This window comes from Mercurialis annua, linkage group LG2 (assembly GCF_937616625.2).
Source record: "Mercurialis annua linkage group LG2, ddMerAnnu1.2, whole genome shotgun sequence".
Lineage (NCBI taxonomy): Eukaryota > Viridiplantae > Streptophyta > Magnoliopsida > Malpighiales > Euphorbiaceae > Mercurialis > Mercurialis annua.
The window spans coordinates 2,185,561-2,212,943 of NC_065571.1; the positions used below are offsets into that span (position 1 = coordinate 2,185,561).

The 27,383-nt window shown below is 31.1% G+C and overlaps 2 protein-coding genes across 2 annotated transcripts; both read left to right on the forward strand.

The window, feature by feature from the left end:
- Nucleotides 1-17,970: 17,970 nt before the first annotated feature.
- On the forward strand, nt 17,971-21,781 carry LOC126666975 (3-ketoacyl-CoA thiolase 2, peroxisomal). The gene is made up of 14 exons (XM_050359915.2): nt 17,971-18,197; nt 18,403-18,479; nt 18,588-18,672; nt 19,087-19,213; nt 19,307-19,405; nt 19,496-19,563; nt 19,676-19,783; nt 19,865-19,942; nt 20,099-20,231; nt 20,318-20,414; nt 20,832-20,955; nt 21,036-21,144; nt 21,323-21,406; nt 21,491-21,781. Exons 1-14 carry the CDS (start codon nt 18,111-18,113, stop codon nt 21,601-21,603), a joined length of 1,389 nt encoding a protein of 462 aa, XP_050215872.1. The 5' UTR covers nt 17,971-18,110; the 3' UTR covers nt 21,604-21,781.
- A 769-nt stretch (nt 21,782-22,550) lies between these two features.
- LOC126666974 (dihydroxy-acid dehydratase, chloroplastic) lies at nt 22,551-27,331 on the forward strand. Its single transcript, XM_050359914.2, has 14 exons — nt 22,551-23,260; nt 23,736-23,807; nt 24,000-24,047; nt 24,365-24,519; nt 24,588-24,782; nt 24,850-24,961; nt 25,080-25,149; nt 25,241-25,299; nt 25,400-25,523; nt 25,631-25,701; nt 25,964-26,065; nt 26,388-26,468; nt 26,692-26,850; nt 26,936-27,331. Exons 1-14 carry the CDS (start codon nt 22,730-22,732, stop codon nt 26,984-26,986), a joined length of 1,830 nt encoding a protein of 609 aa, XP_050215871.1. The 5' UTR covers nt 22,551-22,729; the 3' UTR covers nt 26,987-27,331.
- The last annotated feature ends 52 nt before the right edge of the window (nt 27,332-27,383 follow it).

Here is a 27,383-nt window from a genome sequence, read left to right on the forward strand (position 1 = left end):
AAAAATTGACCAAAAAAAAATAAAATTGGTAAAGAAAATTAGTACAAGATTTTGTTGAGTGAGTGAATATTGTCTGTACAAAGGAGTGGTGGTGTCTTAAAACGACCATTGACAGTGTTGTATACGTGGTAACTCTGATTCGGCAATAGTATACGTCGCCGTTTTTGGAACTGTTTTAGGCCGATATTCGCGTTAACTGTGAGGGGTGCGTGGATGAAATATTCGACCGACCGATTTAACCGGTTGAAACCGATTGAATTGGTGGCTTACGGTCTGTTCGGTTTGGTGAGAAATATGGATTTAGTCGGTTTTTAAATTTCGAGATTTAAACATTTTGATTTTGGTTATCTGTTTGGATTGAGATTTGAATTATCCAAACTAACAAAACTGGCTGAAAAATCATTTTTTTTTAGTTTTAACCAAACCGGGCAAATTATCAACCTCAGTTTGTTCGATTTATAGAAATTGGCCAATTTGGTTTCTGTTAAAAAAAATTATTTGGTCGGTTCAACTTTTGAAGTTGATCGGTTAAATTCGGTTTTAACCGAATCTGCCAAAAACTCACCACTTTTCACCATTTTTTTTTTTTGATATATGTATAATTTCTTTTTAACTTTTCTGTGGAAAATGTTGACAATTTTATATTCATGCATGTTTAGAAAGTTTTGATGTACTGTGATTTTTTCAATTAGCCATTGATATGTTTTGTGATATAACTTTTTTTAAATATAATAGAAGAAGGACATGAAAATTTCAATCTACCATTAGATTGTATATAATATAATCAATTAAATTTATTATATGTATTTTAAAGTTTAATTTTAAAAAAAAAATTAATAAAATTTACCATAAAAACAATATTTTAAAAAAGCAATACATATGCTAATTATAAAGATTAATAAGACGGGTAAGGAAAATATAAGAAATCATCACTATTATATATCCCGTTTCAATTCCGCCGCGTTTTCTGGAAAGGGAAACAGTTATATATGGATAATTATTTCGATTTTGATTTCACCACGTTTATAGTAAATTTATTACTTATTATAATGAATGGATGGTTTTATAATGTAATATTTTAAATCGTACATTAAGATCTTTCACCAAAATTTATAATCAATGATAACATTTGTTTTATTGAAGAAAGTGAACTAACTAAAGAATTATATTATATTATTTAACGCACCTGACGTGACAATCAAATAGTGGATGCATTTAAAGTTGTTTTTTGAGATATACACTTTTAAAGGAAAATTGGACGAATTAAATGCTGCCACATAAGGTGGGTTTAAAAAAGTGGTATAAAATGGTGGGTTAAATAGTATTTTCCATAAATAAAGTTCTATTTAAAATGATCAAATACAAAGAAATTCCAAACAAAGTATGATTAAAATATTTTACCATAAAATAAGACATGTAAATGCACTCCTCTTAATGATGTCACAATGAAAAAATAACATTAATAAATAGGAGATATTAGATAGGTCAGGCAGGGATCTAGATCATTGTCATGATTGTGCACTGTATTTTCTTTGATCAACCTAATGACCAAAAATGAAGGAAAATTAAATTAACAAATTTACAGGGGGGGGGGGAGAAATTAAATAAATGATGTCTTTGGGCCAAAAAGAAAAGGTAAATAACAGACCAATATGCATCAAGTTTGTCTTATTACATTCCCATGTTGACACTTGTCCTTTTATTAGACTTGAAGCGGTACATTTCTTTCTGAGATTATATATTTTTCTTGTGCCCCTTTACTTGCAACTTTTATCATATAAAGAACCAATTCACCCCCTCAATTTAGTATAAAGATCAAAAACGTCATTTTTAGTATTTTTTTTAACAAAAACACCCACAATTTAAACATTTTAGATTATTTAACACCCTCCTCTCTTTCTTTTATAGAGGCTAAAATGTGTGAAACATACAAGACATATTTTGTTCCTACGGATACAAAGCTAACTGAATATTATTATCCGCATTTATAAAATTAATGTTATTTAATTTAAGGAAAATCAGGTTCCGGAAAGCCCGAGAGGCCGTCTGGCCTTGCCGGAAAGTCACCAAAGACCAATGACTCATGTTGTTTTAGCCCTTCCTTCTCCCGTATCAGTAATCTGGCCTTTTTTTAAACGCATCAGTTACCTGCTACTTTACAAAGGTATAAGCAATGGTTGTTACCCAACATTTATATTCTTTTATTTCAAAAATCTAAAACTAACCCTAATTTACTAGAGATTTCACGCTTTTTGATTTTTGATCATGATTCCGCCCTTGATTTTTTTTTGAACAAATTTCGCCTTTAACTCACTTTTTTAGCTCATCTAGTTGTACCACTTGATGTGAATAGAGATTATTTTTTTAATTTGAATATAATTTTTAGAAAAAATGAAGAAATGAAAATTCACATATAAAAAGTGAAACAAAAATTAGAATAAATAAATGGGTTATACATTTTTTTCCATTTATAATTGCAACTGTTGTATATAAAAACAACGAACAAAGAATCACTTTCACCCCTGAACTTGTATCAAAGTATCAAAAAAGTCCAAAATTAGAAAATAGGATCATTTATATCCTGAACTTGCATATTTCGGCTCAAAAACACTCATCCCCACTCTCACCTCAAAGAGTGAGGCACACTCTCCTATTTTAGATAGTGGTTTTCTTTCAAAGTGGTTTTTAACCAAAAAAAAAGATTAAAATGGTGCTTAAAATTTTCAATTTTTTCAAATTAACATATAAAACTTTTAAATTAACATATAAATTTTTTAAATTAATAATTAATTTTAAAACTTTATTTATTTTACTAATAATATTTAAAAATATAGGGATCTTATAATATCTTTTATATTTTTTTTTAAATTCGTTTTCCGGCGAAGAGTAACTCCTTCTTGTCGGGAACCGAGGAGCTTGCTCCTCAATCTGAGGAGCAGAAGTTCCTCGGTAAGATGAGGAGCTTCCGCTCCTCAGATGGAGGAGCATATCTGCTCTTCCAGTGAGGAGCAGAGCTCCTCGTAAAAATGAGGAGTTGCTGCTCCTCTGAAAAACGAGGAGCAGCAGCTCCAAAAAAAAATTAAAAAAAATATTTTTAGATAAAAGTTTAAAAAAGTCTTCCATTTAATTAGTGTTAGATTGCAATTAATTAACAATTAAGTATAATTAATTAGTATTGATTATGATTAATTGGAGATTATTTAGTGTTGATTATGATTGATTTAAATCTCACTTTCAATTAAAGCGCCACGCCAACAACGGAGTCTTTTTGATTCGGTTTATACGAATTCAGAGTATAAATAATCCGCTTTTTCAGATTTGGATTTTTTTAAAATTTTGATGCAAGTTCGGGATGGCAGTGATTCTTTATTCGAAAAAGAACCCTTACTATTTGAGCAATCTGCATTATTATAGGAAGATAGCATTGCACTGACGGATATTAGTCCAAAAAACATGTGGCTGTTAAAAAGAAATTAAAAAACTAAAAACTAAAATCTCGATAATCATCCAAAAACTATGGTGTGGAAATTAAAGGCAATGCTTCTTTTTTTACAGCCAAAGAATCACAAAAAGAAGAGAAAAGAAAAACATTTTCCTTTTATTGCACTTTTTGGAGCATCTCCTCTTTTAGGTTGTGTGAAATGTGAAATCTAAAAAGAAAAATTAAGTACAAGTATTTCTCATAACATTCAGTAATAAAAAAAAAGAACTGCTTAGATTTGGATAAAAAGTGGTCAAGTAGTTGATAAAGTTTACTTTTTCGGTGAATTTCAAAAACAAAAAAATTGAACAAAAGTCTATTTTACCCCTCCAACTTGGTATGGAATATCCGATAAGAACATATTCTTGACTTTAAACAAAAAACCCCTAAAATAAGCCTTTCGGTTCATTTTACCTCCTCAAAGGGGGCGACAAAAAGTTATGGGAAAATAATTTATAGAATGGAATTGTAGTAGCAGAAAGCATGATGTACAAATCAAAAACGAGGAGATAAAACGAGACTGGACACCCATTTTAAATATATATTTTTCAAAAATCACTAGTTTAATTTTATTTGATATTTTATATCAAGTTGAATGGATAAATGAAATTTTATTGAAAACATTAATAATGTATTATAATATCATTTGCTATGTAAATATTTCTCTAATTACTACAATTTACTGGCTACAAGGTGCAAAATTTGACAGAAACTGAATAACAAACTAATACGACAATTGATTTGCTTTGAATTATAATAATTTTTTCGGTTTGGTTCGTTTTTATACAAAAAAATTAGTTAAATTTTAACATAAATTGAATTAATAATAACTGAAATGGGAAAAAAATTAAAATGACTGCTTCGACTTGATAAATTACACTTCCTCGTAATTTTAGTTCGGTTCGGGATGCAAAACCTAGCTACAAGTTAAAAACATGACTAGCTATTATCAACATATTACTTGGGAATGGTGCAAAAAAATGGTTGAACCATTGATATAATTTTCTAGTCAAGAAGAACTTTAAAGAGAACAATATAATCCTAATGTTTTATGTTCAATTTTGGCTTGGTTTGCTTCATTAGATGCTCCTCGACTAGGTTTTTTGTAGCGCCAAATTTTTGGGGATTATTGCAGGCTTCCAAATAATTCTTCTAGCTTTAGGATTTACCATTGACTTGAATTCAATTTTGTTCTTAGCAGACAGTATCTAGAATTAGAATTGTGTCATGTTAAAGATAAACATATAATGTTTATAAATAATCGGGAGCATATTTTCAATTGTAGGATGAGATATCAAAAAGGTTAAATGTTAATTACACAAACAATAGTTAAGGATTGAGTAATTCTTATTGTACTAAAAAATAAAAAAAATGTCGCCGGTATATGCATAACCTAGTGATAGAGAATGTTGTAAATTCGACTTAAAAGTCGAGAAATAAACGGCTAAGTAAAAACGGATTGAATTTGTTGGTCATATCCAACAAACATTAAAAACCAAAAACCATGTCCAACTGTATTGAAGAATGGATTGAATCGGTGATTGAACTGGTTTAACCAATAATTAAACCATAAACCGAGTTTCAATTTTTATCTTAAAATATAGTACCGGTTTAAGTGGCAGTTCAATTAGAAAAATGTTCAGATATATTTTTTATATTTGGATTTTTTATTGTAAAAGAGCAAATTGTAACAATATAAAAGATGTATATGATTTATTTTTCACTATAATTTGCACAAATGGCTATAAATGAGTTTAACAGTCGGTCCAACAGTTCAACTGTCGGTTCAGTCTACATTAACCGGTTCAATTTAATCATATCTTTGATTTTCAGTGTCAGTCGAACCAGATAATTGATCAGTCTATATCAATCAGTCCAATTGACCGTTCAGCCCGGTTTTTGATCATCGGATTTAAGACAATTCCTTTCAGTTCAGGCGACCAAAGTAACTAATTAACCGCAACGGTAAAAAAAATGAATAAGGGCAGAGATTAAACTTCTTAGGATGCCTTATTGATCTAAAATTAGCACAGGCATGTGCTTAAAACATGGGTTCCTTTCCCTTAGAACTAAAGGTACTTCAAAAAAGGGACGCAAATTTCTGATCCTTTTTTTTCTCATAATATTCTTTGAAATTAACCTTTTCTTAATTACTTTGAATTTTACCTTTTGTTTCTCCACTTATGCAGTTTTCACTGTCAGACAAAGATTATTTAATTTAGTTTTTACAAAAAGAAAGTAAAAATAAAACCCTTTTGTGCCAATTTCATAGAATATGTTCCAAAAAATTTAAATGTATTTAATAAAAGTAGAGAATAATAAATAGTTTGGTCTAAAGTAGAAGAAGAACAAGAAGTAGTGTTGGCAGTTAAGATTCGAGCTTTTCAGAGTGTCATACATCTACACTATACAATATTCTATAGTAAAATTGTACTATGATATTTTTTAAGCTTCTCTATTATTTTTTATATACATTGAGTCTTTATATTTTTAAGTTTTAAATATTAGATTCTTCCATCACAAAAATTATTGATGGTGTTAAGTCATTATGAGAAAAAAACGATTGAAAGAACTATTTTCAATAAATATAAAAACGCATGAATCTAATTTTAAAAGCAAAATGAATGAAAAATATATTTCAATCGCACTAACGACGCATGAAGTACATATATTTTATTAGTGATGGAAGTATATAATATCTAAAAAAAACTAATGTTAGGGCTTACATTGATTAGGGTTATCAATAGTGATAGCATCTCGTAGGGCGAAGCAATCTTGCCAAAAGTAAATATCGCTAAGTCAAGCAATTTACTGATTTGGTGTTCGAAGAAGTCACCGAGCTATAGGGGACAAGGTCATACCTCGCCCAGGACATCGGGCAAAACCCGTTGAAAGTTTCCTCCCCGAGCTATGATAATCGACATCATAGCTCGGATAGACAAAACCGATTTACCGACCTAGTGACTAGGGGGGTCACCGAGCTGCAAGAGACAAACTCATATCTCGTCCAGACATTAGGGGCAAAATTCAATGAATAATATCTATTCGAGCTATGATGATCGATATCGTAGCTCGATTGGGCTAAACCATTATGCCAAACTCCAAAGTATCCTTGAGTCAGGCGACATCTGAAATACTCTAAGGAACAACACTCATGTGTAACCGATTCTGGGGATCACAAAAGATCTTCTGACAAGTACAAAATGAATGTTTCATACGTCTGACGCACTTAATAAACCGTGCCAAATGCGGAAGAACATGCCATGTAAGCATAACAGAAAACAAGGACCAGGGAAGGAGAAAAGGTCAGCACAACAAGGTTTGCACAGGTCCTACTATAAAAAGGGGCGTTACGTGCAAATCCTAGATAATTCTTTTTCAACATTTCTTCTTTTATCTTCTTCTTTCCCTCACCTGAAAATCTTATCTGAACATCGAAGCAAACGTCTGGTGCCCCCCATTAGAGTTCATTCTGACCTCTGTTTAATCGTATTCATTTGGTAACCAGTGAATCAAATGTTGAACTACCAATAATCGATGCAACAGGACTAACGGAACCACTGATAGAAATAGAAACAAATAAACATGTTCGATTTCAATAATTTCTTGTCCGACATAAAAAATTCAAGAATAAAATGCCCGTATTGCATTCCGTAATGATTTAATTGAGCATTTATGGGAACGATTTGCTAATTTCGAGAATTAATTGATAATTATATTTTTATCAATATTGTTTTTTTTTATTTTTTTGTTTCTTTTTTTATTATTTTTGTGTAATGTTTAGTATGTGTGTTTAGTAATTGTATTTTTATGTTCAAATAGAACTATTTATTTTTTGGATTTTTATTTCAAAGTTCTTTTTTTTGTAATAAATGATAATCTTTAAAATTAATTTTTTTTATACTGTTTTCATTTAAAATCTACTAATGAGCTAGTATGTATTATTATCAATTGAAATATATAGGTTATAATAAATGAGGATATAATAAACAATAAAAAGTAAAATTTATTAAATTGTGTGATAATGAAATTGTGGACAACTCTATTGAAATAGAATACTATACATGTATAATTTTTTTTTATTTAAATAAAATAAATCAAGTCAAACTAAACTAATAAAAAATTTAGTAATCATAAATATTTAATGCAGTTTAATTTTTATTTTATTTTTATAACTAAATTAGTTTTAAATTTTATTAAAGCAAACTGGGCTGAACCGAAAACTATTGGGAAAAGTTGAAAAATACTTGATTTTGTTAAAATAATCTCAAAAATACTTATGTTCGTTTTTATTTGCGGACAATACTTACAAAAGAAAATAAATTGCACCTAGCACTTGATTTAATAAAAACATTAAACCTAACACTTAAAATCTTATTTCTCTAAACCCTAAATCCTAAATTATACTAAACCCTAAACCCTAAATCATGTTAAAGCCTAAACCCTAAACCCTAAATTCCAAACTCTAAACCCTAAAACATGCTAAACCCTAAACCCTAAATTCTAAATCTTAAACCCTAAACCTAAATCATGCTAAACCCTAAACTCTAAATCATGATAAACCCTATATCCTAAATCTTAAACCCTAAACCCTAAATCATGCTAAACCCTAACCCTAAAATCATAAATCCTAAACCCCTAAAATTCTAAAATCTAAATTATAAATCTTTAAAAAATGGAGTTAAATGTTGAATGAATAAAAAAATGAAGTTAAATGTTGGACGAAATAAAAAGGTTGGGTTAAGTGTTGGATGAAATAAAAAGGTGAAATCAAGTGCTGGATGAAATGAAAAGGTGGAATCAAGTGCTAGATGAAATAAAATGGTGGGCGTGTTGACAGAAAAAAAAAAAAGATGCTCAAATATTTTTGGAATTATTTTTAATAATCAAGTGCTGAGTCTAATTTCCTCAAAACTATTTGGCCTACGTCTCCATCTATGAATAGTAATGAGGGAAAACCCAACTTGAACCATTTGTTTATCATAGATTGCATCAAACGGTAAAAACTACATGTAAATTTAGGGATTAAAAGAAATCCACATTATACAATAGGAATTTTAAAATCGATGAATTTAACAAAATCAGTGAATTTAAAATTTATGAAATATAAAATTGGTGAATTTACAAATTTTATTGTTTGAATGGAATCTAAAATCAATGGATTTATAGGAATAATTTTGAAATAATAAATTATTCTAACAATTCATCATGTATAAAAACCGGTGGATTTTAATTTTCCCACCAAATCAAATGAAGGATTTTGAAGAATGTTGTATTGTGACAATTCATGGATTCTCATTATTTTTTTATTATATCAAACAGTGTATTTTGTTTAAATCCATGAATTTTGATCATGCGAATTTTCTCAATTCAAACGGTGCCTTAAATGATCTGCATGATCATTTTAACCAAAGAAAACTAAACACATCCATTCAATCCCCTAAAAGAATAAATTTAACGATATTATTTTGTTGTTTCCTATTTAATTAACTCAACTTTAGTTCTTGAGATCCACTACTAAATATTTTAACACATTCCAATACTTCAATATCAAGACAGAGAGTAATACACTACCATAACAGATTTACATAAAAATTAAACAAAAACTTATTATATATGTTTAAATTAAATAAGTAACATCTCTCATTTAGGCACGTGCAACACCTCCTCCCAACACGACGGTCCAACATCATAAACAAACATAACATTTAAAAAAAATTACTATAAAACCCCTTATATATTATAATTAACAGTTTTATACCACTTATTTAAAAATTCTATATAATAGTCCTTCAGTTTCAGATTTGTTAACTAGTAGGCCCTTTTATTAATTTGAAATATCAAATCGTTAACGGAATTGAAAGTGAGGTACCAAATCGTTTGAAAGTGAGATACCAAATTGTTTAACAAAATTAAAAGTGAAGGATCAAATCGTTAACGAAATTAAAAGTGGGGTATCAAATCGTTTGGAAAAATATAAAATGACACTACAACAAATTTGGAGTATAGGTGAGCAAAATGTCATACCGACTGAAATAACCGAATGAGTTGGTAAATTTCGATGAATTTAGCGATAAATTTGAATGAATTTAAAATTTTGATTTTCAATTAACAGTTTGGTTTGACAACCTCATAATTCAAATTTTGATTTTCAATTAATAGTTTGGTTTGTTATAGATTATTATTTTTAAATAATTGTTCCCTGTGTTTTCATCGGTATTAATCAAACTGACTGAATAATCGACTTATTTGATTTGTTTTTAAATTTTATTTTGATTAGTTTTATTTTGGATTATGTTTAATGTTCGATTGATTTGAATTTGATCATTTGGTCGCTCAATTAGTTAAATTTTTGAATTTTTGGTTCGGTTTAATCAAACTGAACTGGCCGAATATTGACCCCAAATCTGAAGGTTTCTCATATATGTGTTTTTTTTGTCAAAGACATATATTTGTTTAATTAATCAAAAAAAGGAAAAGGGTCATTTATGTCTTTAAAATATGATTCAAAATCAAGTAAACTCTCCACAGCCGAAAAGGTTCAAATATGCCCAACGTCTTAAAAAGTGAAGCAGGTCCCTCGATTTTGACATTAGTCCTCTAACGTTCATTTATGAGTCAAGATCGAGGCATCGTTGTTCATTTTTTAAGACGTTAAAGGCATTATTTAAACTTTTTCGAATGTTAAGGACTCACTTAATATTGTAAACAAACTTTCAGAGTATAGATGATCCTCTTTTCATTAAAAAAATTGCTTCTTTTAGAGGAGAAGGAAAAAACTAACAAAAATCCCTCTACTTGAATGACTTTGTCTTTGCTCTTGTTTCTCTCTTTTAGTTTGAGCGTTACTCGCCCGCATCATGTTTTGTATCATTGTATGTCCTATGGTTTGAATCAGTTATGTCCACTGAAATTTGTCCTTATCACTTTGAGAGTATTGCGCTTTTGTTATAAAGAATGGCCGAATTATGCCATGAAATTAAATTTTGGTGATATAAATCTGACTAAATCTTTTAAATTATTAGTATAATATTTCAAGTTGATCAGAGTAATTTTACTTTTATATAATTAATATTTTTTCTTTCAATATCAAAATATGTTTTATTTTAACTATATGTTTTATCCGATTGACGGATTATGGCTCATAATTTTTGGGTTATATTGCAATATGTCCATAATGTCATCTTTCTTTTCGTGGAATTTTAATTTTAATTTTAATTTAATATAAATATTAATGAAGATTTATAGCAGTGCTTAAAAATTTAAAGGTTAATGCAATAAAAATTCACTAACTTTACACGTTTTTTTATTTTAATCACGCCGTTTAAAAATCGTCATTTTTATACACGATCTACTAATTTTTCTCAAATTTGTTATTCAAAAATCCGGTGAAAATTGTTGAGTTGGCAACCGGATAGTGACATGCCATAACGAACAGATAGTGACACGTTAGAATTTTTGCCGGATTTTTGAACAGTGAATGGATTTGAAAAACAATGTTAGTTGGTGTATAAAATGATGATTTTTAAACGGAATGATTAAAATGAGAAAACGTGTAAGTTAATTAATTTTTATGACATTATCCCAAAAATTAATGTCTCGACATTATTGAACCTACAATAAAATGGATAAAGCGTTATCTATGATTATGTGGAGAAAAAGTAAATGTTTCACCTATTTTAAATATTTATTTATATAAATATTTCAAATTTTAAAATTTTAATTAATTTTATCATTTAGTATTTTTAAAATTTTTATCTATAAATTTACTATAAAGAGAGGTGTGGTGGTTTAGGGACAGCATGTGGTGGTTCGACGGTGGTCAGTTATCAAAATTTAACCAGAGTTTGGCTGGCCGGTGGAGGCAACGCTAGTCAACAGTTGATAGTTGACTGTTGACGTTTCTGGACTGTCTACCTAATATTAGCATCTATTTTATATGAGTGGAACTTAGGTACGAATGGCAATTCGTGTTACTATATCATTAGTGTGTCATACATCTATTTAAAAATAGACAAATTATCTAAATCCTAACGCTATTTGTTTTACTAATCGTGTTAAAATGTCAACCCAAACACGACACGTTTATTAAATGGGTTAACACGTGTCGAACTGTTTAACCCGTTTACTAAAAACAAGTCATAACATATCACATGTTTAACATGTTTACTAATTACCTTTTTAACCCTTTAACACATCTTTTAATTAAACAAGTAAACAATAACTTCAGAATAACAATAGATGTTAATAAAAAAACAATTAATAAATCATATGCATTATACGAGTATGTTTGGTCAAATATAATAATTTAATTAATATAATTAATAAACATGTTTAATTGTGTTTTAGACGGGTTAAACCCGCTATTTAACTGTGTCATAATTGTTGATCCGTTTATGACCAGTATCTATATAAACTCAACCTTAACCTATTTAATTATATGTGTCTCGTGTATAGGAAATTGTCAGCTCTAACCTTAGGTGTTTAAGTCTATATTACTGATGTAGGACAAGTTGGGTAGATTGACGTAGGATTAAGTGAAGAACATGTCTACAAAGTTTGAAAATTTAAAGGATCAAGCGGTTTATCGGCATAGTCGAACGAGATTCAAGTTAAGACACCCGTTCCAACAAGAACTTTGTTCATCGTTGTGTCCTTAGCGGAATTTCAACTTCATTTTTCTTTTTCGATTATTATCTTTTACTTGTAATTTTTATTATTTTATATTTTATTATCATATTAGAGTATTGGAAAGATCATATGTCTGCTTATTGTTGTATGACTTGTTTTTTTTTTTTGTATTTTGATTTTTTTTAATGAATTTATCTAAGTTTTTTTAAAAAAAAATAGTATATTTAATATGTTATATTCATAAGAATTTTTCAATAATTAGAAAACTAGAGTTTTATCTTCTATAAATTTTACGGATATACCTATTACCTACCATCTAGATCTCATCACGAGCCGGGTATCCGTCAGGGTCCAACCATCTTGGGCCAGGCTTGAGTTGAAATAGTGGCTATTTAATCAGGCCTAGATGCAGCCGAACAATTCAACGTGTCTCTCCATGATCTAACTCATAAGTCACAAGCTCAATAGCCCACATAGAAGAAGCATCTAGAATATAGATGAACCAACCAATACACTTTAGTAATATATTGACTAAATTTATTTTGAAGTCTCTAGATTATACATTTTTAGTTTATTAGACCCTTAATTTTTATTTAATTTTTTCAGGTCTTTAAACTTTTATTTTTTAGTTCATCAAGTTTTTCAATTTTTATTTATCTTTTAAGTCCCTAATTGTTTATTTTTTGGGTTCATTAGATCCTTAAATGGATCTTCGTTTAAAGACCTAATAAACCAAAAAAAAAAAGATCTGTGAAAACTAAATAAAAGTTGAGGGATCTGATGAATCAAAAAATGAAACTTTAAGAATTTGACAAAGTTAAATAAAAATTGAAGGACTTGATGAAACAAAAATGAAAGTTTAAAAACCTTAAAATAAATTTAACCTAAAACATTCAATAATATAATGGTTGATCTTTTCTGTTGTAAAAATAATATTTAACTTTTATATATTTCAAAATTACACAGTTTTATTTGCAGTTCTTTTATGTAAGATAAATTTATAATATTTAGAAAACATTTTCTTTATCCTAAATAATAAAAATAAGATTTATTTACCAAAAAATGTCAAACATTTGCGTTTCGAGTCAGATTTAGTCAAAACTTTAGCCAAACCTTATATGTTATGTGTCAATTGTAGCCCTTTTTGAATCAAACCAAAATTGTTGCCCACGTGTCATCCATGTCACTTCCAACTCAGTAAAATTTGCTGACATGACACATTCCAAACCACTAACCCAACTTAATCAAATCACATAATAAACCAAAAAAAAATCAAACCCAACTAAATCAAATTAATTATTAATTAATTACTAAAATTCATATTTTAATTATCTCAACATCATAATATTAAAAATAATTCACTGCCACACTACTTCGACATCGCCGTTTTTTCCTGACTCCGATGTATATTTAAAATAATTAATTATTTATAATTAATAAATTAACATTACACAAAATTTTAATTAATTTTATTCATTTAAAAATATCCGTAAAAGAATTAAACTAATAATTAATTTTTTTTTACATAATAAATAATACCATAAATAAAATTTTTAATTTTTTTTACGGAACACGAGCTGCTCCTCGTCGGACCAATTCCGTCGGGATAACCGACCACCGCCGCCAAATTTTTTCTTTCCGGCAGAATTTTCTTCGTCGTTCTTCTTTGACGAACAGATTCAACTGGGATCTATTCTTAAACGAAGGAATAGACCCCATGGGGATCTGTTCTTAAACGAAGGAACAGACTCCATGAGGTCTGTTCTTCGTTTTGTAACGAAGAGCAGATCCCTGGGATCTGTTCTTCTTTTTATAACGAAGAGCATATCCCGGGGATCTGTTCTTCGTCTTCATGAAAAAGGCGAAGATGTGTTCTTCGTCTTCATGAAGAAGACAAAGATCAGTTCTTCGTCTTCTTTATGAAGACGATGAACAACTTCTGATGAACAGAGGTTCGTTTTCAGGCGAATTTTGGTTCGCCTGAAAACGAATCCTATCAGAACGAATTTTTTAAATTTTTTTGTTTTATTTAATATTTAACGAAACTCATCAGAACAGAAAATACATGTGTTTTTATTATGTAAAAAAAATTAATTATTAATTAAATTTTTTAACTGATATTTTTAATTGAATAAAATTATTTAAAATTTTATGTGATGTGTTAATTTATTAATTATAAATAATTTATTATTTTAAATATACATCGGAGTCGGAAAAAAACGGCGAGGTCGAAGTAGTGTGGCGGTGATTTTTTTTAATATTATAATGTTGGGATAATTAAAATATAAATTTTAGTAATTAATTAATAGTTAATTTGATTTAGTTTGGTTTGATTTTTTTTTTGGTTTATTAGTTGGTTTGATTAAGTTTAGTTAGTGGTTTGTAATGTGCCATGTCAGCAAATTTTGCTGAGTTGGAGGTGACATGGATGACATGTGGGCAACAATTTCGGTTCGATTCAAAAATGGCTACAATTGACACATAGCATATAAGTTTTGGTTAAATTTGGTGGTTTTTAAAGATTTGGCTAAATCTGATTCGAGACGCAAAGTTTTTGGCATTTTTTGGTGAATAAGCCTAAAAATAAAAATTAATGTAATATTATTTATTAACTCAATTAGCGAAGAATTTATCTTTTAAAATAGGGCTATTTACTCTACTAGCGAAGAATTCAATTTTAAAAATTGAATTATAATTTAATGAAGTGATTTAATAGAATTGTTAATTGAAATATAATTGTATAAGTCACATAAAAATCCAAAAGTTACATCTATTTATAGGTAAATTTATTTTTTTAAAGCGACAACCACATATAAACAGAGAAAGTATATTGTATTATAAAAATATTATACTCAAAACAGACAACAATCGGGTGGTCGGAGGTGGTAGTGGTCAACATAGATAGCAGTATGACAATCAGATATGAATGTATGCGTAGAACTGATGAAATATAAACACATCTATAAATAAAATTTAGTAAAAAATAAAGTTTAATTTGACACTTTAATTTATTTTTGTTTCAAAAAAATCTATAAAATCATTAAAAAAAATCAAATAATATCTTTAAAAATATTTTAATTTGACCCTTGATTAAATTTAATGGTATTTAGTTCTTAAAAAGTTTAGAATTTAGTTTATTTTATTATTTTAATTTAAAGTTTAAAATTTCTTTGATTCAAAATCAAGTAATACTAAAAAGATACTGTACTATAAAATTTGTAAATAGAAGAGAAACAAAGCATATTATGTCTGATTCATTTTTTAAAATAATTAAATCTAACTTTTGAATTTTTATTAAATATAGTTTAAAATAATTGTATAAATATTTATATAGATATATAATGATTTATTAAATTATTATAAAATATATTTGAAGTTTTATTTATGATTTTATGGATTTGTTTAAAAAAATAAGTTTACGGTTAAAATTAAATTTTAATTTTAACAAAAGACTCTTTAACTGACAGAAAATGAAATGTTAAAGGATAAACAATTGACTTTTTTTAAAATCATAAAGAAAACTAATACTTATGGCCTATTCTCATATGATACATAGTAATTTTACTTATTTTAACAAGGTAAAAGGCTCACTTTAGCCCTTGAAGTCATATCGAAGGAATTAATAAGATCCCAAGGTCGAAGTAGCTCACTTTGCCCCTAACGTTGTCCAAACTGGTTCAAATAACACCAAATTTTTAACTCCATATGTTTTTCCGACAAGTGATGACGTGGCATGTATGGAAAAAGTTCAAAAACATTCTTAATGTTTAAAATATGTACCAATTTTATATTTGTAAATTTTTTAACCATTATCGCCATCTTTTTCATTTAAATTTCAATAATTAAATAATATTTAAAAATAAAATGTTTATTAAACAATCGAAACTCAATTAAACACTTCGAAATCTAATTAAACAAACCGAAATCAATTAAACAAATCAATCGCTGGAAAATTCATCCAAAAATTAAATAAATAATTATTTATTTTTCACGAATGCAATATTTATTTTAATTTATTTCAATCGGAGACACCACCAATCCATCGCCAAAAAACTGTCAAAATACCGTTGGGTCTTCGGAATAAAAAAAATAAAAATCTACGTTAATTATTATTTAATTTTTAGACGATTTTTTTTTGCGGCGATGAATCGATGGTGGTGGCTCCGATTAAAATAAATTAAAATAGATATTGTATTCGTAAAAAATAAATAATAATTTTTTAAAGTTTTGGATGGAAGGAGGTGGCAAAAAAATATCGTTTCTCTTTTTTGATTAAATTTTTTTATTTTAATTTTTTATTTGATATTTGGTTAATTTTTTTTTGCCAAAAGTTATAGAGATGGTGTCCGACAGGTGTGTGGCAGCGGGCGGATGAATTAGATTTAATTAGGTTTTATTCAATTTTAATTGGTTTTAGATAAAAAAGAGGGTGAAAGTAGTTAGAAAAATCATAAATATAAAATTGATAAATATTTTAAATTAAGAATGTTTTTGAATTTTTTTTCTAAAGGCCACGTTATCAGTTAGACGGAAGAAACTAATGGTGGTGTGATCTGAACCAGTTTGGACAACATCAGAGGCCAAAGTGAGCTACCTTTAAAATAGTGATTTGAAGGTCTATAGTAAATTGTATTTTGAAAAGGATCTTATAAATTCTAAAAATTAGAATTGAAAAAACAATGTAAATTCCAAGGATCAGATAATGATACCCCTAAAGATAGGGACTTAATGTTCTTTTTGCCTTTGCTTTTCAATTAAGTAAAAGAACATATATAGTCACCGCTTTTTTCAAGAAGATGGATAATGCTGCTTATCTTGTATTTGCATCATCAACAGTCAAACACCAACGAACGGCCCGATGTTCCCAATCACTCTTCCCGCTTCCCCATGCTGGCACGCATTTCAATGTCTCGTTCCACACCTCACCACTGAAATCACTCTCCTTAAAGCGCGCGTCCAACTTAGCTAATATATGTTGACCGATTTATTTTCTTCGAACCTACACTAGTTCCTGTTGCATTTGATAATACTCATAAACCAATTAGTTTGCCATTTTTATCATCAATTAGATTATGCAATTGAGTTAAAAATTACTTTAAATTAATTATCAGCATCTATATATATATATATATATATATATATATATATATATATATATAAATTGGACAATTTCTCGTATTATATTATTATGTTCCAAAATAATCCTACTCTATTTGGAAAAAACAATAAAAATAGACAAATAACAATAAATTGTGTTTCAATTGCTCGTTTCTTAATATGACATGTAAAGGGTAATACATTACATACATGCAAAAAAAAAAATTGTACTATCATTTTATTTTTATTTTATTATTGCACATATAGTATTTATTTGTTTATTAATTTTACTTTTTCTTGACACATGTAATTATAATTAATGATGTGGAGCAACTATTTTGACGCGCTGACATAAAATTCTAACCATATAGATTTATTTAATATAAAATCTCATCTTTTAATTATATAATTTTTGTTAATGCCATCTCTTGATTAAAATTTTAGGCTATTATACTATAGTTTCTATATATTTCACTCATATTTAAAGTGGGTTGTAATATTATTAATATAAACAACTAAATAGATAAGAAGATACTCCTATAAATTATTTTCATATTTATTCATCAAAAAGATACTTATTTTTCTTCGGAATAAAGAAAAAGAAGAGGCTGTTAAAACACGCACTATTTAATGAGAGTAGGGAAAACAAGAAGTAAGTATCCAATTGTAACACTATCTTCAAATTTCCTTTATTTTTTTCGTAAAATAAAAATAAAAAGACAACTTTATAACTAAATTAAATAAAGGATTATATCCATTTTTGCGTTTCCCAACCTCCCTAATTTATACACATAACCGCCAAATCTTTATATAAAAGGTAACGAAACCTCTCGCACTAATTTCTTGATCGCTAGAAAAAAAAAATTCCAAATCGAAATCAATTCTCTCCGATCAAATAATTATGGATAGAGCAATCAACAGACAAAAAGTTCTTCTCGATCATCTCCGTCCTTCATCTTCTTCACATAATCACGAGGCCTCTCTCTCTGTATGTCTTTTTGATTCGTAGCTCGTAATTAGCTCATGATTCAGTTTTGATTTGCGTTTTTTTAATTGATTATCAGTTTTTCTCTGAGATGTTTGAATCGTTAATTTTTTAGCTGTGTTTTTGTTCAATTTGTTTTACATGGATCTGCCTTAGATAGGATTTAATTTGATATCTGGTTTAATTTTGTTGTTGATATCGTGATTAGGCATCGGCTTGTTTAGCTGGAGATAGCGCCGCTTATCAGAGGACATCGGTTTATGGAGATGACGTCGTGATTGTGGCGTATGTTTTTTTTTCTTGTACTTTTTTGAAGATTTTGTTGAATACTTTCTTGTATTAGTGATTATTGTTCGTTAATTGAGATTGAGCTTGAATTGTAATTTGATGCAGAGCTTATAGAACTCCGTTATGCAAGTCTAAACGTGGCGGTTTCAAGGATACTCATGCCGATGATTTACTTGCTCCTGTTTTGAAGGTTTTTCTTCTTTTCACTTTAGCTTAATATTTGGTTTTGATTTCAATTGAATTGAATAGTCTCGGTTTTTTCTGGTCTGTTTGGAATAAATCCTGTGCAAGATTGAGGAGTTGGTGCATAATCATGTAACTAGTGCCATAATTTTGTTTATTGCAGCTGTAACTTTTATAAACATGAGATAGAATTCAGTTAATTGAATTGTTGCCTTTCCCTAATTAATACACTGATTGGTTCTACTTAGTTAATTCTCTATTCAGGAATTAAATCCTTTCAACATAAAAAAGAAGTATTTTTGAGAGAGATAGATCAACTTGATTATACAAGAATTTGATTGAATCTTACTAACTATTTATTTCACAAAAATCCATTTGTTTAAATGGCCTTTTTGATTGTTGTGTTTTTGGTTTTGCTCAGGCATTGATAGAGAAAACAAATTTGAACCCAAGTGAAGTTGGGGATATTGTTGTGGGAACAGTGTTGGCTCCAGGATCTCAAAGAGCAAGTGAATGCAGAATGGCTTCATTCTATGCGGGTTTTCCTGGTCTATATTTTTTCCTTGAAACTTTATGAGATTCTTCATTTTTTCCCCAAGTTCATTGCTTATGTTGTTGGATCTTATTGTGTTCTATTTCAGAAACTGTACCAGTTAGGACCGTCAACAGGCAATGTTCTTCAGGGCTTCAGGCAGTTGCTGATGTAGCTGCCGCTATCAAAGCAGGGTTTTATGACATTGGTAAGATGATATAGATATATCACCGTTTTTGGCTTGTTTCTTATCAGTGTCTTATTTAGTAGGGTTTACCTTTTAATCATTTTGCTTTAGGTATTGGAGCCGGTTTAGAGTCAATGACAGTTAACCCAATGTCTTGGGATGGAGATGTGAATCCAAGAGTACGGCACTTGCTCTCTCATTGTTTTCTATTTCATATGATTTTTTTTCACAATTGTTTTATTTATTTATGGGATGGAATCCTGAAGATTTTGTTCAATCATAACATGACAGGTTAAGGCTTTTGAGCAAGCCCAAAACTGCCTTCTGCCTATGGGTGTAACTTCAGAAAATGTTGCTCATCGTTTTGGAGTGACTAGACAGGAGCAGGATCAGGCTGCAGTAAGTTAACTGAATCTGAATATCCAATGGTGCAGTTTGTTGCAGTTGAAGTTCTATGTATTGAATTGATTATGTTTCTAGGTTGACTCTCATAGGAAGGCTGCTGCTGCTACAGCTACTGGAAAATTCAAGGATGAAATAATTCCTGTGGCAACTAAGGTATGTCTTATTCGTTACACCAGTAACAAACATTTGCATATTTTTAACAGTTCACTTGTTTTTTTTTTTTTTTAAAACAGATCTTCTTGCTGATTTGCAAATGATTTTCTTACTTCCTTTTCATTGATGTTCTGTTTTTTAAATTTTTGTTTGAAGATTGTTGACCCAAAAACTGGGGAAGAGAAACGTGTCACTGTGTCCGTTGATGATGGAATTCGGCCAAATGCATCATTGTCAGATCTTGCGAAACTGAAAGCTGTGTTTAAGAAAGATGGGACCACCACTGCAGGTAAACAATGACAGAATATGTTTTTATTCTCTATTAATCTCAGCAGTTCATTCACAGCTATTCATGCTGAGCCCCTTGTACTTTAGGTAATTCTAGCCAAGTAAGTGATGGTGCCGGGGCTGTGTTGCTTATGAAGAGAAGTGTTGCTATGCGTAAGGGGCTGCCCATCCTTGGAGTATTCAGGTGCGCAACACTGATAAACTAGAACATAATTGTAGCAACTATTGATGCAAGTAGATATTATTGAAGCGGCAGATAATTCATGATTAGAAACAGCTACACACTGCTTAATAAATTGTAGTAAATAATGAAAATCACTCAATAGTTTACGGGTCTATTGTGTTTGACCAAGGATTGACAGTGTTTCTATTATTCCATTTCCTTGTTCAACTCCTGATTTTTTTTCAATAAATCTTTCCTCTAAGCATGAGATGTAAGGTATCCTCATGTTGAAATTATTATCGCAATGAGGTCAACGCTTTTGCTTGCAGTCTTGGTTTATATACTAATACTATAGTAAGTTGTTATCTGATAAGCAGTGTTAACTGGTAGGAAGCTTCTCTTTTTAGTTTTCCTTAAAGCATTCTTTTGGTCCTGCAGGACTTTTGCTGCTGTTGGTGTGGATCCTGCCATCATGGGCGTTGGCCCAGCTGTCGCCATTCCTGCTGCAGTGAAGGCCGCTGGTCTAGAACTTAATGACATTGATCTTTTTGAGATAAATGAGGTAATAAAAGGATAAATGTAATAGTAAATATATATCTAGAATTTGTGAATCCTTTGTAATTCATTTTTTTGCTTGTACAGGCCTTTGCTTCTCAGTTTGTTTATTGCCGAAAGAAGTTGGAGCTAGATCCTGAGAGGATTAATGTCAATGGAGGTGCAATGGCTATTGGACACCCTCTGGGTGCAACTGGTATTTCTCCTTCATTTGAAATGCTACTTTTTTATTGGGATTAAATGTGAATTGCATAGGAGGACTCTAATGCTTATATCACTTTGGAAGTGTTTTTTAGTTTCTATTATGAATGTGCAATACTGATCTATTTTATTCAGAATATCATGTGAGTTGAGATACATATGTTTTATTGCAGGTGCTCGATGTGTCGCCACTCTACTTCATGAGATGAAACGCCGTGGTAGAGACTGCCGATTTGGTGTTGTGTCCATGTGCATTGGTACCTCTCACTCACTCTTTACATGCATGTAATGCTTACACAGTAGCATATAGCTAATGAGGAATGATTTTAACCAAAATGCAGGTACGGGAATGGGAGCAGCTGCTGTGTTTGAAAGCGGAGATGTTTGTGATGACTTCAGCAATGCCCGGAAAGTAGCAACCAATAATCTGTTATCAAAGGATGCTGTGGTTTAGATGATGGCTATTGCTTATTTAAAAGAACCTGAGCAATAAAATTATGGTGGGAGTTTCACTCTAATAAAACTAGTGTAATAAGGCGTTTTTTTTTATATATTCTTTGAAGAAAAAGTTAAACGAAATACGGAAATTATATTTCTTTATTAAATTTTAATATAATTCAGTTTCTTTGGTACCCATGTGCTTTGGCTAAATCCTTTCTGCGTCAGGCTTTTGAACCATTGTATCATCTTTGGTAAATCATGGATAGCATTCAGATTGTTGCATTTAGACCAACTAAAGGTGAACAGGAATTTGCCTCCAACATTTCAAATAGGATAACAATTTTTACAATATCCTAAGATGCATAGGAGTGTTACTCCAAGCAACGGTTGTTAATTTTACAAGCAGCCAAATGATCATCCTTTCTTTGAAATTGAATATCTATTTTTCATTTTTTGTTATCTTATACTCTCTAAAAGAAATTAATCCGCAGTAACCATAGAAAAAGAAATTGTTTGAACAAGGGCGATCTCTCTCCTTCCATCTTGTCGAGGATTGGGGGAATCCAAGAGCCAGTTTTGGACGAAGCCAAGTCGATACTATGATAGGTGAAGGAAAGACCCCCATTTTGTTTAATAGCTCCTGGCTTTTTTTATACTTGGATCTAGGGGGCTGGTCCAATATCCTGTTGTTGTCTCGTAACTCCGGATTATATTTTGCACCAACATAGATTTTGAGTTTTTTTCTCTTCATCGACAATGAGTGTTTGCGATATTAAAATATTTAATTATTATTTATCTTTTTTTATTATATAATATTCTAATAGTGCAAATGTATTGGTTTGTTAATAACGTGTCACAACCGTTGTATTAATTATTAAAAATATACTTTTAAAAAGTGGAATTATTAATTTAGATGGAATACAAATTTGGACTCACTGTAACATCGATATGGATAATCCAATTCTGCATCAGGTCTGGACAGGTTTAGCCGATTAGGCCAACCAGAAAAATATTTTCTTTGTAAAAAACCCTATCAATCATCAACGTTCCAAAAATACAAAACCCTACTCAACAACCAAATCCTCACGTGAACCGCTCCTCAGTTACAACCTCTATCTTCTTTCTTCACTCTCGCCGCCATGCAATCCACCTTCATTTCCCCACGCGCCACCACCCCATCATTACACACCCCGCTCATTAAACACCCAACACGCCCCACCTCTCTGCGAGTGGCCGCTCAATCACAGGTCACCGCCGTAAATGCAGACCCGTCACCAGCCTCAACAGTATCTCAAAAGCTCAACAAATACAGTTGCAGAATCACTGAGCCCAAATCCCAAGGTGGGTCACAAGCAATTCTCCATGGAGTTGGGTTATCTGATGAAGATTTAAGTAAACCCCAAGTGGGTATTTCTTCAGTTTGGTATGAGGGTAACACGTGTAATATGCATTTGTTGAGCCTATCAGAAGCTGTTAAGCAGGGTGTTCAAGAGGCGGGGATGGTTGGGTTTAGGTTTAATACTATTGGTGTTAGTGATGCTATTTCTATGGGGACTAGAGGAATGTGTTATAGCTTGCAAAGTAGAGATTTGATTGCTGATAGTATTGAGACTGTTATGAGTGCTCAATGGTATGATGGTAACATCTCTATTCCGGGTTGTGATAAGAATGTGAGTCCTTTTTTTATCCTCGAGCTTTGATTTTGATTAGTGGGTTTCAATCTAGGTAGCACGGACACAGAAAAACGGGACACTCGGACATGGCCAAACATTGTTGTTTTAAGGTTTCCCATGTAAAAATTGAAGTTCAGTGTCCGACATGTCAAGTGTCCGAAGAGTTTCCAAAACGTCAAGTGTCCGAAGCGTCTCCGAAACGGGATACGTTGATTGTCTGTGCTATCTAGGTGTCAATTTGATTATGAGATTGTTTTGAAAAATTGAAGCTTTGTGCCTTGTAGCCTTTTTTAGGGAGTTTGGTTTCAGCTGGAGTAACTAGGAATTTGAATTCTATTTGTAGTTTGTTGTTTGAGTTTGGAATTTGTGTCAAACAGACAAAAAAAAGACTTGAACTTTGTGTTATTTGCTGTGGGATTTGTTTTGCGTAGTTATGCAAATGCATCAAATTTACTTCCTTTGGTTCTTGTAGATGCCAGGTACAATTATGGCAATGGGCAGGCTCAACCGACCAAGTATTATGATTTATGGTGGTACTATAAAGGTGAATATCATATTTTACGCATAATGAAAATCTAAAATGTTTGTAATCATTTCTTGATTGTTACTATATTACTGAAACCAAAGCTTTCACCGGTGGTTATAATGTTAGATGAAGGCCAGTCAAGTTCATAATTCAAAATATTCTATAAGTTCTGCTAGTGACTTATGTGCTGCTTCATCTTCTCTTTTGCAGCCTGGTCATTTTAATGGCCATGTGTATGACATAGTATCCGCCTTTCAGGTATGTTTGTCATTGTCAAATTACTATGCTTGAAGATTGCATCTGATTAGATCTGAATTGCTTTATGGTGTTAATGGGATTTTATCTTCACTCACCTGTTAGCTTTTTCAATCCTAACTTATGTTATGGTGACATGACGGATACTGAAGTTAACATCTGTTTTCATGCAATAATTAACTGGAAGGGTTTATACATTTGTCTACTAAACACCTGTTCATTGTGTTTCAATTTGAGCTCCTTCTTATGTCAGAAAGATCACAATTTGTATTTTTTGTTTTCTATCAAGTTTCTTCTATTTATTTTGCACCTTGTCGTAGGTTTACGGAGAATATGTAAGTGGGTCTATAAGTGATGAAGACAGAAAAAATGTAGTTCGCAATTCATGCCCTGGGGCAGGGGCTTGTGGTGGAATGTATACAGCAAATACAATGGCTTCTGCTATCGAGGCCATGGGAATGTCTCTTCCCTACAGGTCAGTACATTCATATAGAATGACTTAAGTTATTGCCGACAATTTTTGTAACCTTTTTTTTCCTACAGCTCTTCAATACCCGCTGAAAGCGAATTGAAGTTGGACGAATGCCGTTTGGCTGGAAAATATCTGCTAGAATTATTGAAGATGGACTTGAAACCACGAGACATTATAACCCGGAAGTCTCTTCGTAATGCAATGGTCATTATAATGGCATTAGGAGGTTCCACTAATGCCGTAATGCACTTTATTGCTATTGCTAGGTAAGGATAACCTTATCTTGGATACTCTTTGTAACTTCTTCATAAGAAACTTATGAGACCTTGGCAGGTCTGTTGGGCTGGAGTTAACCCTTGATGATTTCCAGAAAGTAAGTGATGAGGTTCCGTTCCTCGCAGATCTAAAGCCAAGTGGCAAATATGTCATGGAGGATGTGCATAAGGTAATGAATTTCTGAGATTCCTTTTCACTTCAGGCACCATATGTGTGTGCAACTTTTATGTCTTGATCTTTTCTAATCCTTTCTATTCATATCGCGACAATTTTTACTTTTTTTGTAGATTGGAGGGACACCCGCAGTCATTCGCTATCTTTTGGAGAATGGTTACATGGACGGGGATTGTTTGACTGGCATGTAATTTATAATTATGTAAACATGTTTTTGCTTATATCAAAAAATTTCAGTGGGCAGTCTCTTGTGAAACATTCTTTTTCTCTACAGTGACCGGCAAGACTTTGGGTGAAAATATGCAAAGTTGCCCACCTTTGGCCGAGGGGCAGGTGGGATCCAACTCCTTATTTCTGTTATTACTTTTTGCTGCAAACGAAGCATTGCAGTGAAGGATGACCGGAATTAATTTTTGTCACTTTTAACCCGCAGGACATTATAAGGTCATTGGAAAACCCCATCAAGAAAACAGGCCACATCCAAATATTACGTGGAAATCTTGCACCGGATGGTTCTGTAGCAAAAATTACTGGAAAAGAAGGATTATATTTCTCTGGTGCTATTCTTTGTTCCTTGCTGTCCCGTCTCCTACATTTTTTCCCCTATCATTTACTTTAGTATACTGCAAAAAACTGGTTTAATCAAAAGGTTGCTCTGCCCCAGGTCCTGCACTTGTTTTTGAGGGAGAGGAAGCTATGCTTGCAGCTATATCAGAAAATCCTATGAGTTTTAAGGTAAGCATGCTACACTTCATGCCCTAATGCTCACCCATCAAAATACTGTGCTTCAGGCCCAAAATTGTTAAAAGATTTAAAGCTTGCTAATAATGTTGGCATTGAATCATAAATTCTAATTCATAGTTTTGGTACTTCTACAGCATCTCAATAATTGCCAGCTTGATTATTCATGAAAGCTATATTCGCATTGTATTTCCTTTTTAAGTTAAAAATTGGTGCGGGATTTATCCAGTTTTATCTTATGAATGTTATGTCCCAGGGAAAAGTAGTAGTTATCAGGGGAGAGGGGCCTAAAGGAGGACCAGGCATGCCTGAAATGCTAACACCAACAAGTGCGATTATGGGAGCTGGTCTGGGGAAGGTACGGCCATATGCGATTTAACTTCTGTTTCATGATTGGTACCATGCTATGGTCATGATTGCTTTTGAATCATAAAATTTTATGGTTTTCCAAATTGGTGATGGCATACCTGCTTTGAAACTCTAAAGAGAACTGTTTTCTTAAATTATTGCGATAAGTGCATGTAACACCATCACAAATATGTCTACCAAGCTAAATGCATATATCTTGTTGATAACATGATTTTTCACCTATACTCTCATTTTGTGGTCGTCATTTTCCTTCTGTGTTCATCACCTATTTAATGAAGCTCTAACTTTCAATTCATTTTTGTCGACCACAGGATTGCGCATTGCTGACAGATGGTAGGTTTTCAGGAGGTTCTCACGGCTTTGTTGTTGGGCATGTATGCCCTGAGGCCCAGGTGCATTTCCTTATCATTTTTGCCTTATAACTTTAAACTCTACTTGGCGACGGGTAACCAAATTATGTATATAACTAGTATGAGCTGTATAAATGAAATAATGGACTTTATTGTATTCTGCAATTACAACATAAATTTTAAATTTTGGCAATGGAACTTTTTTCTTTTCTCTTTACTATTTAGAAAGAAGAATTTCAAACAGTTTTTTGTTTATTATTTTCAGGAAGGCGGTCCAATCGGTCTTATTAGAAATGGTGACATCATCGACATTGATGTTCGAGAGAGGAGAATAGATGTTCAGCTAACGGACCAAGAAATGGCAGAGCGGAAATTGAATTGGACTCCCCCTCCTTACAAGGCAAATTGCGGAGTTTTGTACAAGGTAAGAATGAATTGAACTCGAAAAATCTGATGCTGCTCTAGCACGTTAATGTCGTTAATGGACCAACAATATTTTGTGTTTACAGTATATTAAGAATGTGCAATCAGCCTCCAGAGGATGTGTGACTGATGAGTAGTGATGAGGACATATTCTTCGAGGCTATAGAGTGTGTTTGCGGTTCGTGTTATCTTGGGTACCCGATTGTGCGGCTCGTGCTATCTCGGGTACCCGACTGCAGCTCGTGTCAGGGTATTTATTTGGCTCTTCATCTGAAGTGCTGAGAGTCCTTGTTTAACCTTTTGGGTAGGTTAGGCTGTAAAATTTTCTGTATGTTCTGTCCTGTCTTAAATGACAGTCATTTTCCGGTGTTTCTGTAATCTCTTTGTAATTCAGCTTTTGATATTGGATATTTTTTTGATCGAAAGACATTTATGGCTGTAATAAATAAATTTCAAATAAAATTGGTAGATTATTGTTGTTAGCTATTTAATTTAATGAATCGGTCGAAAAATTGAACTGAATTTAATTAAAAA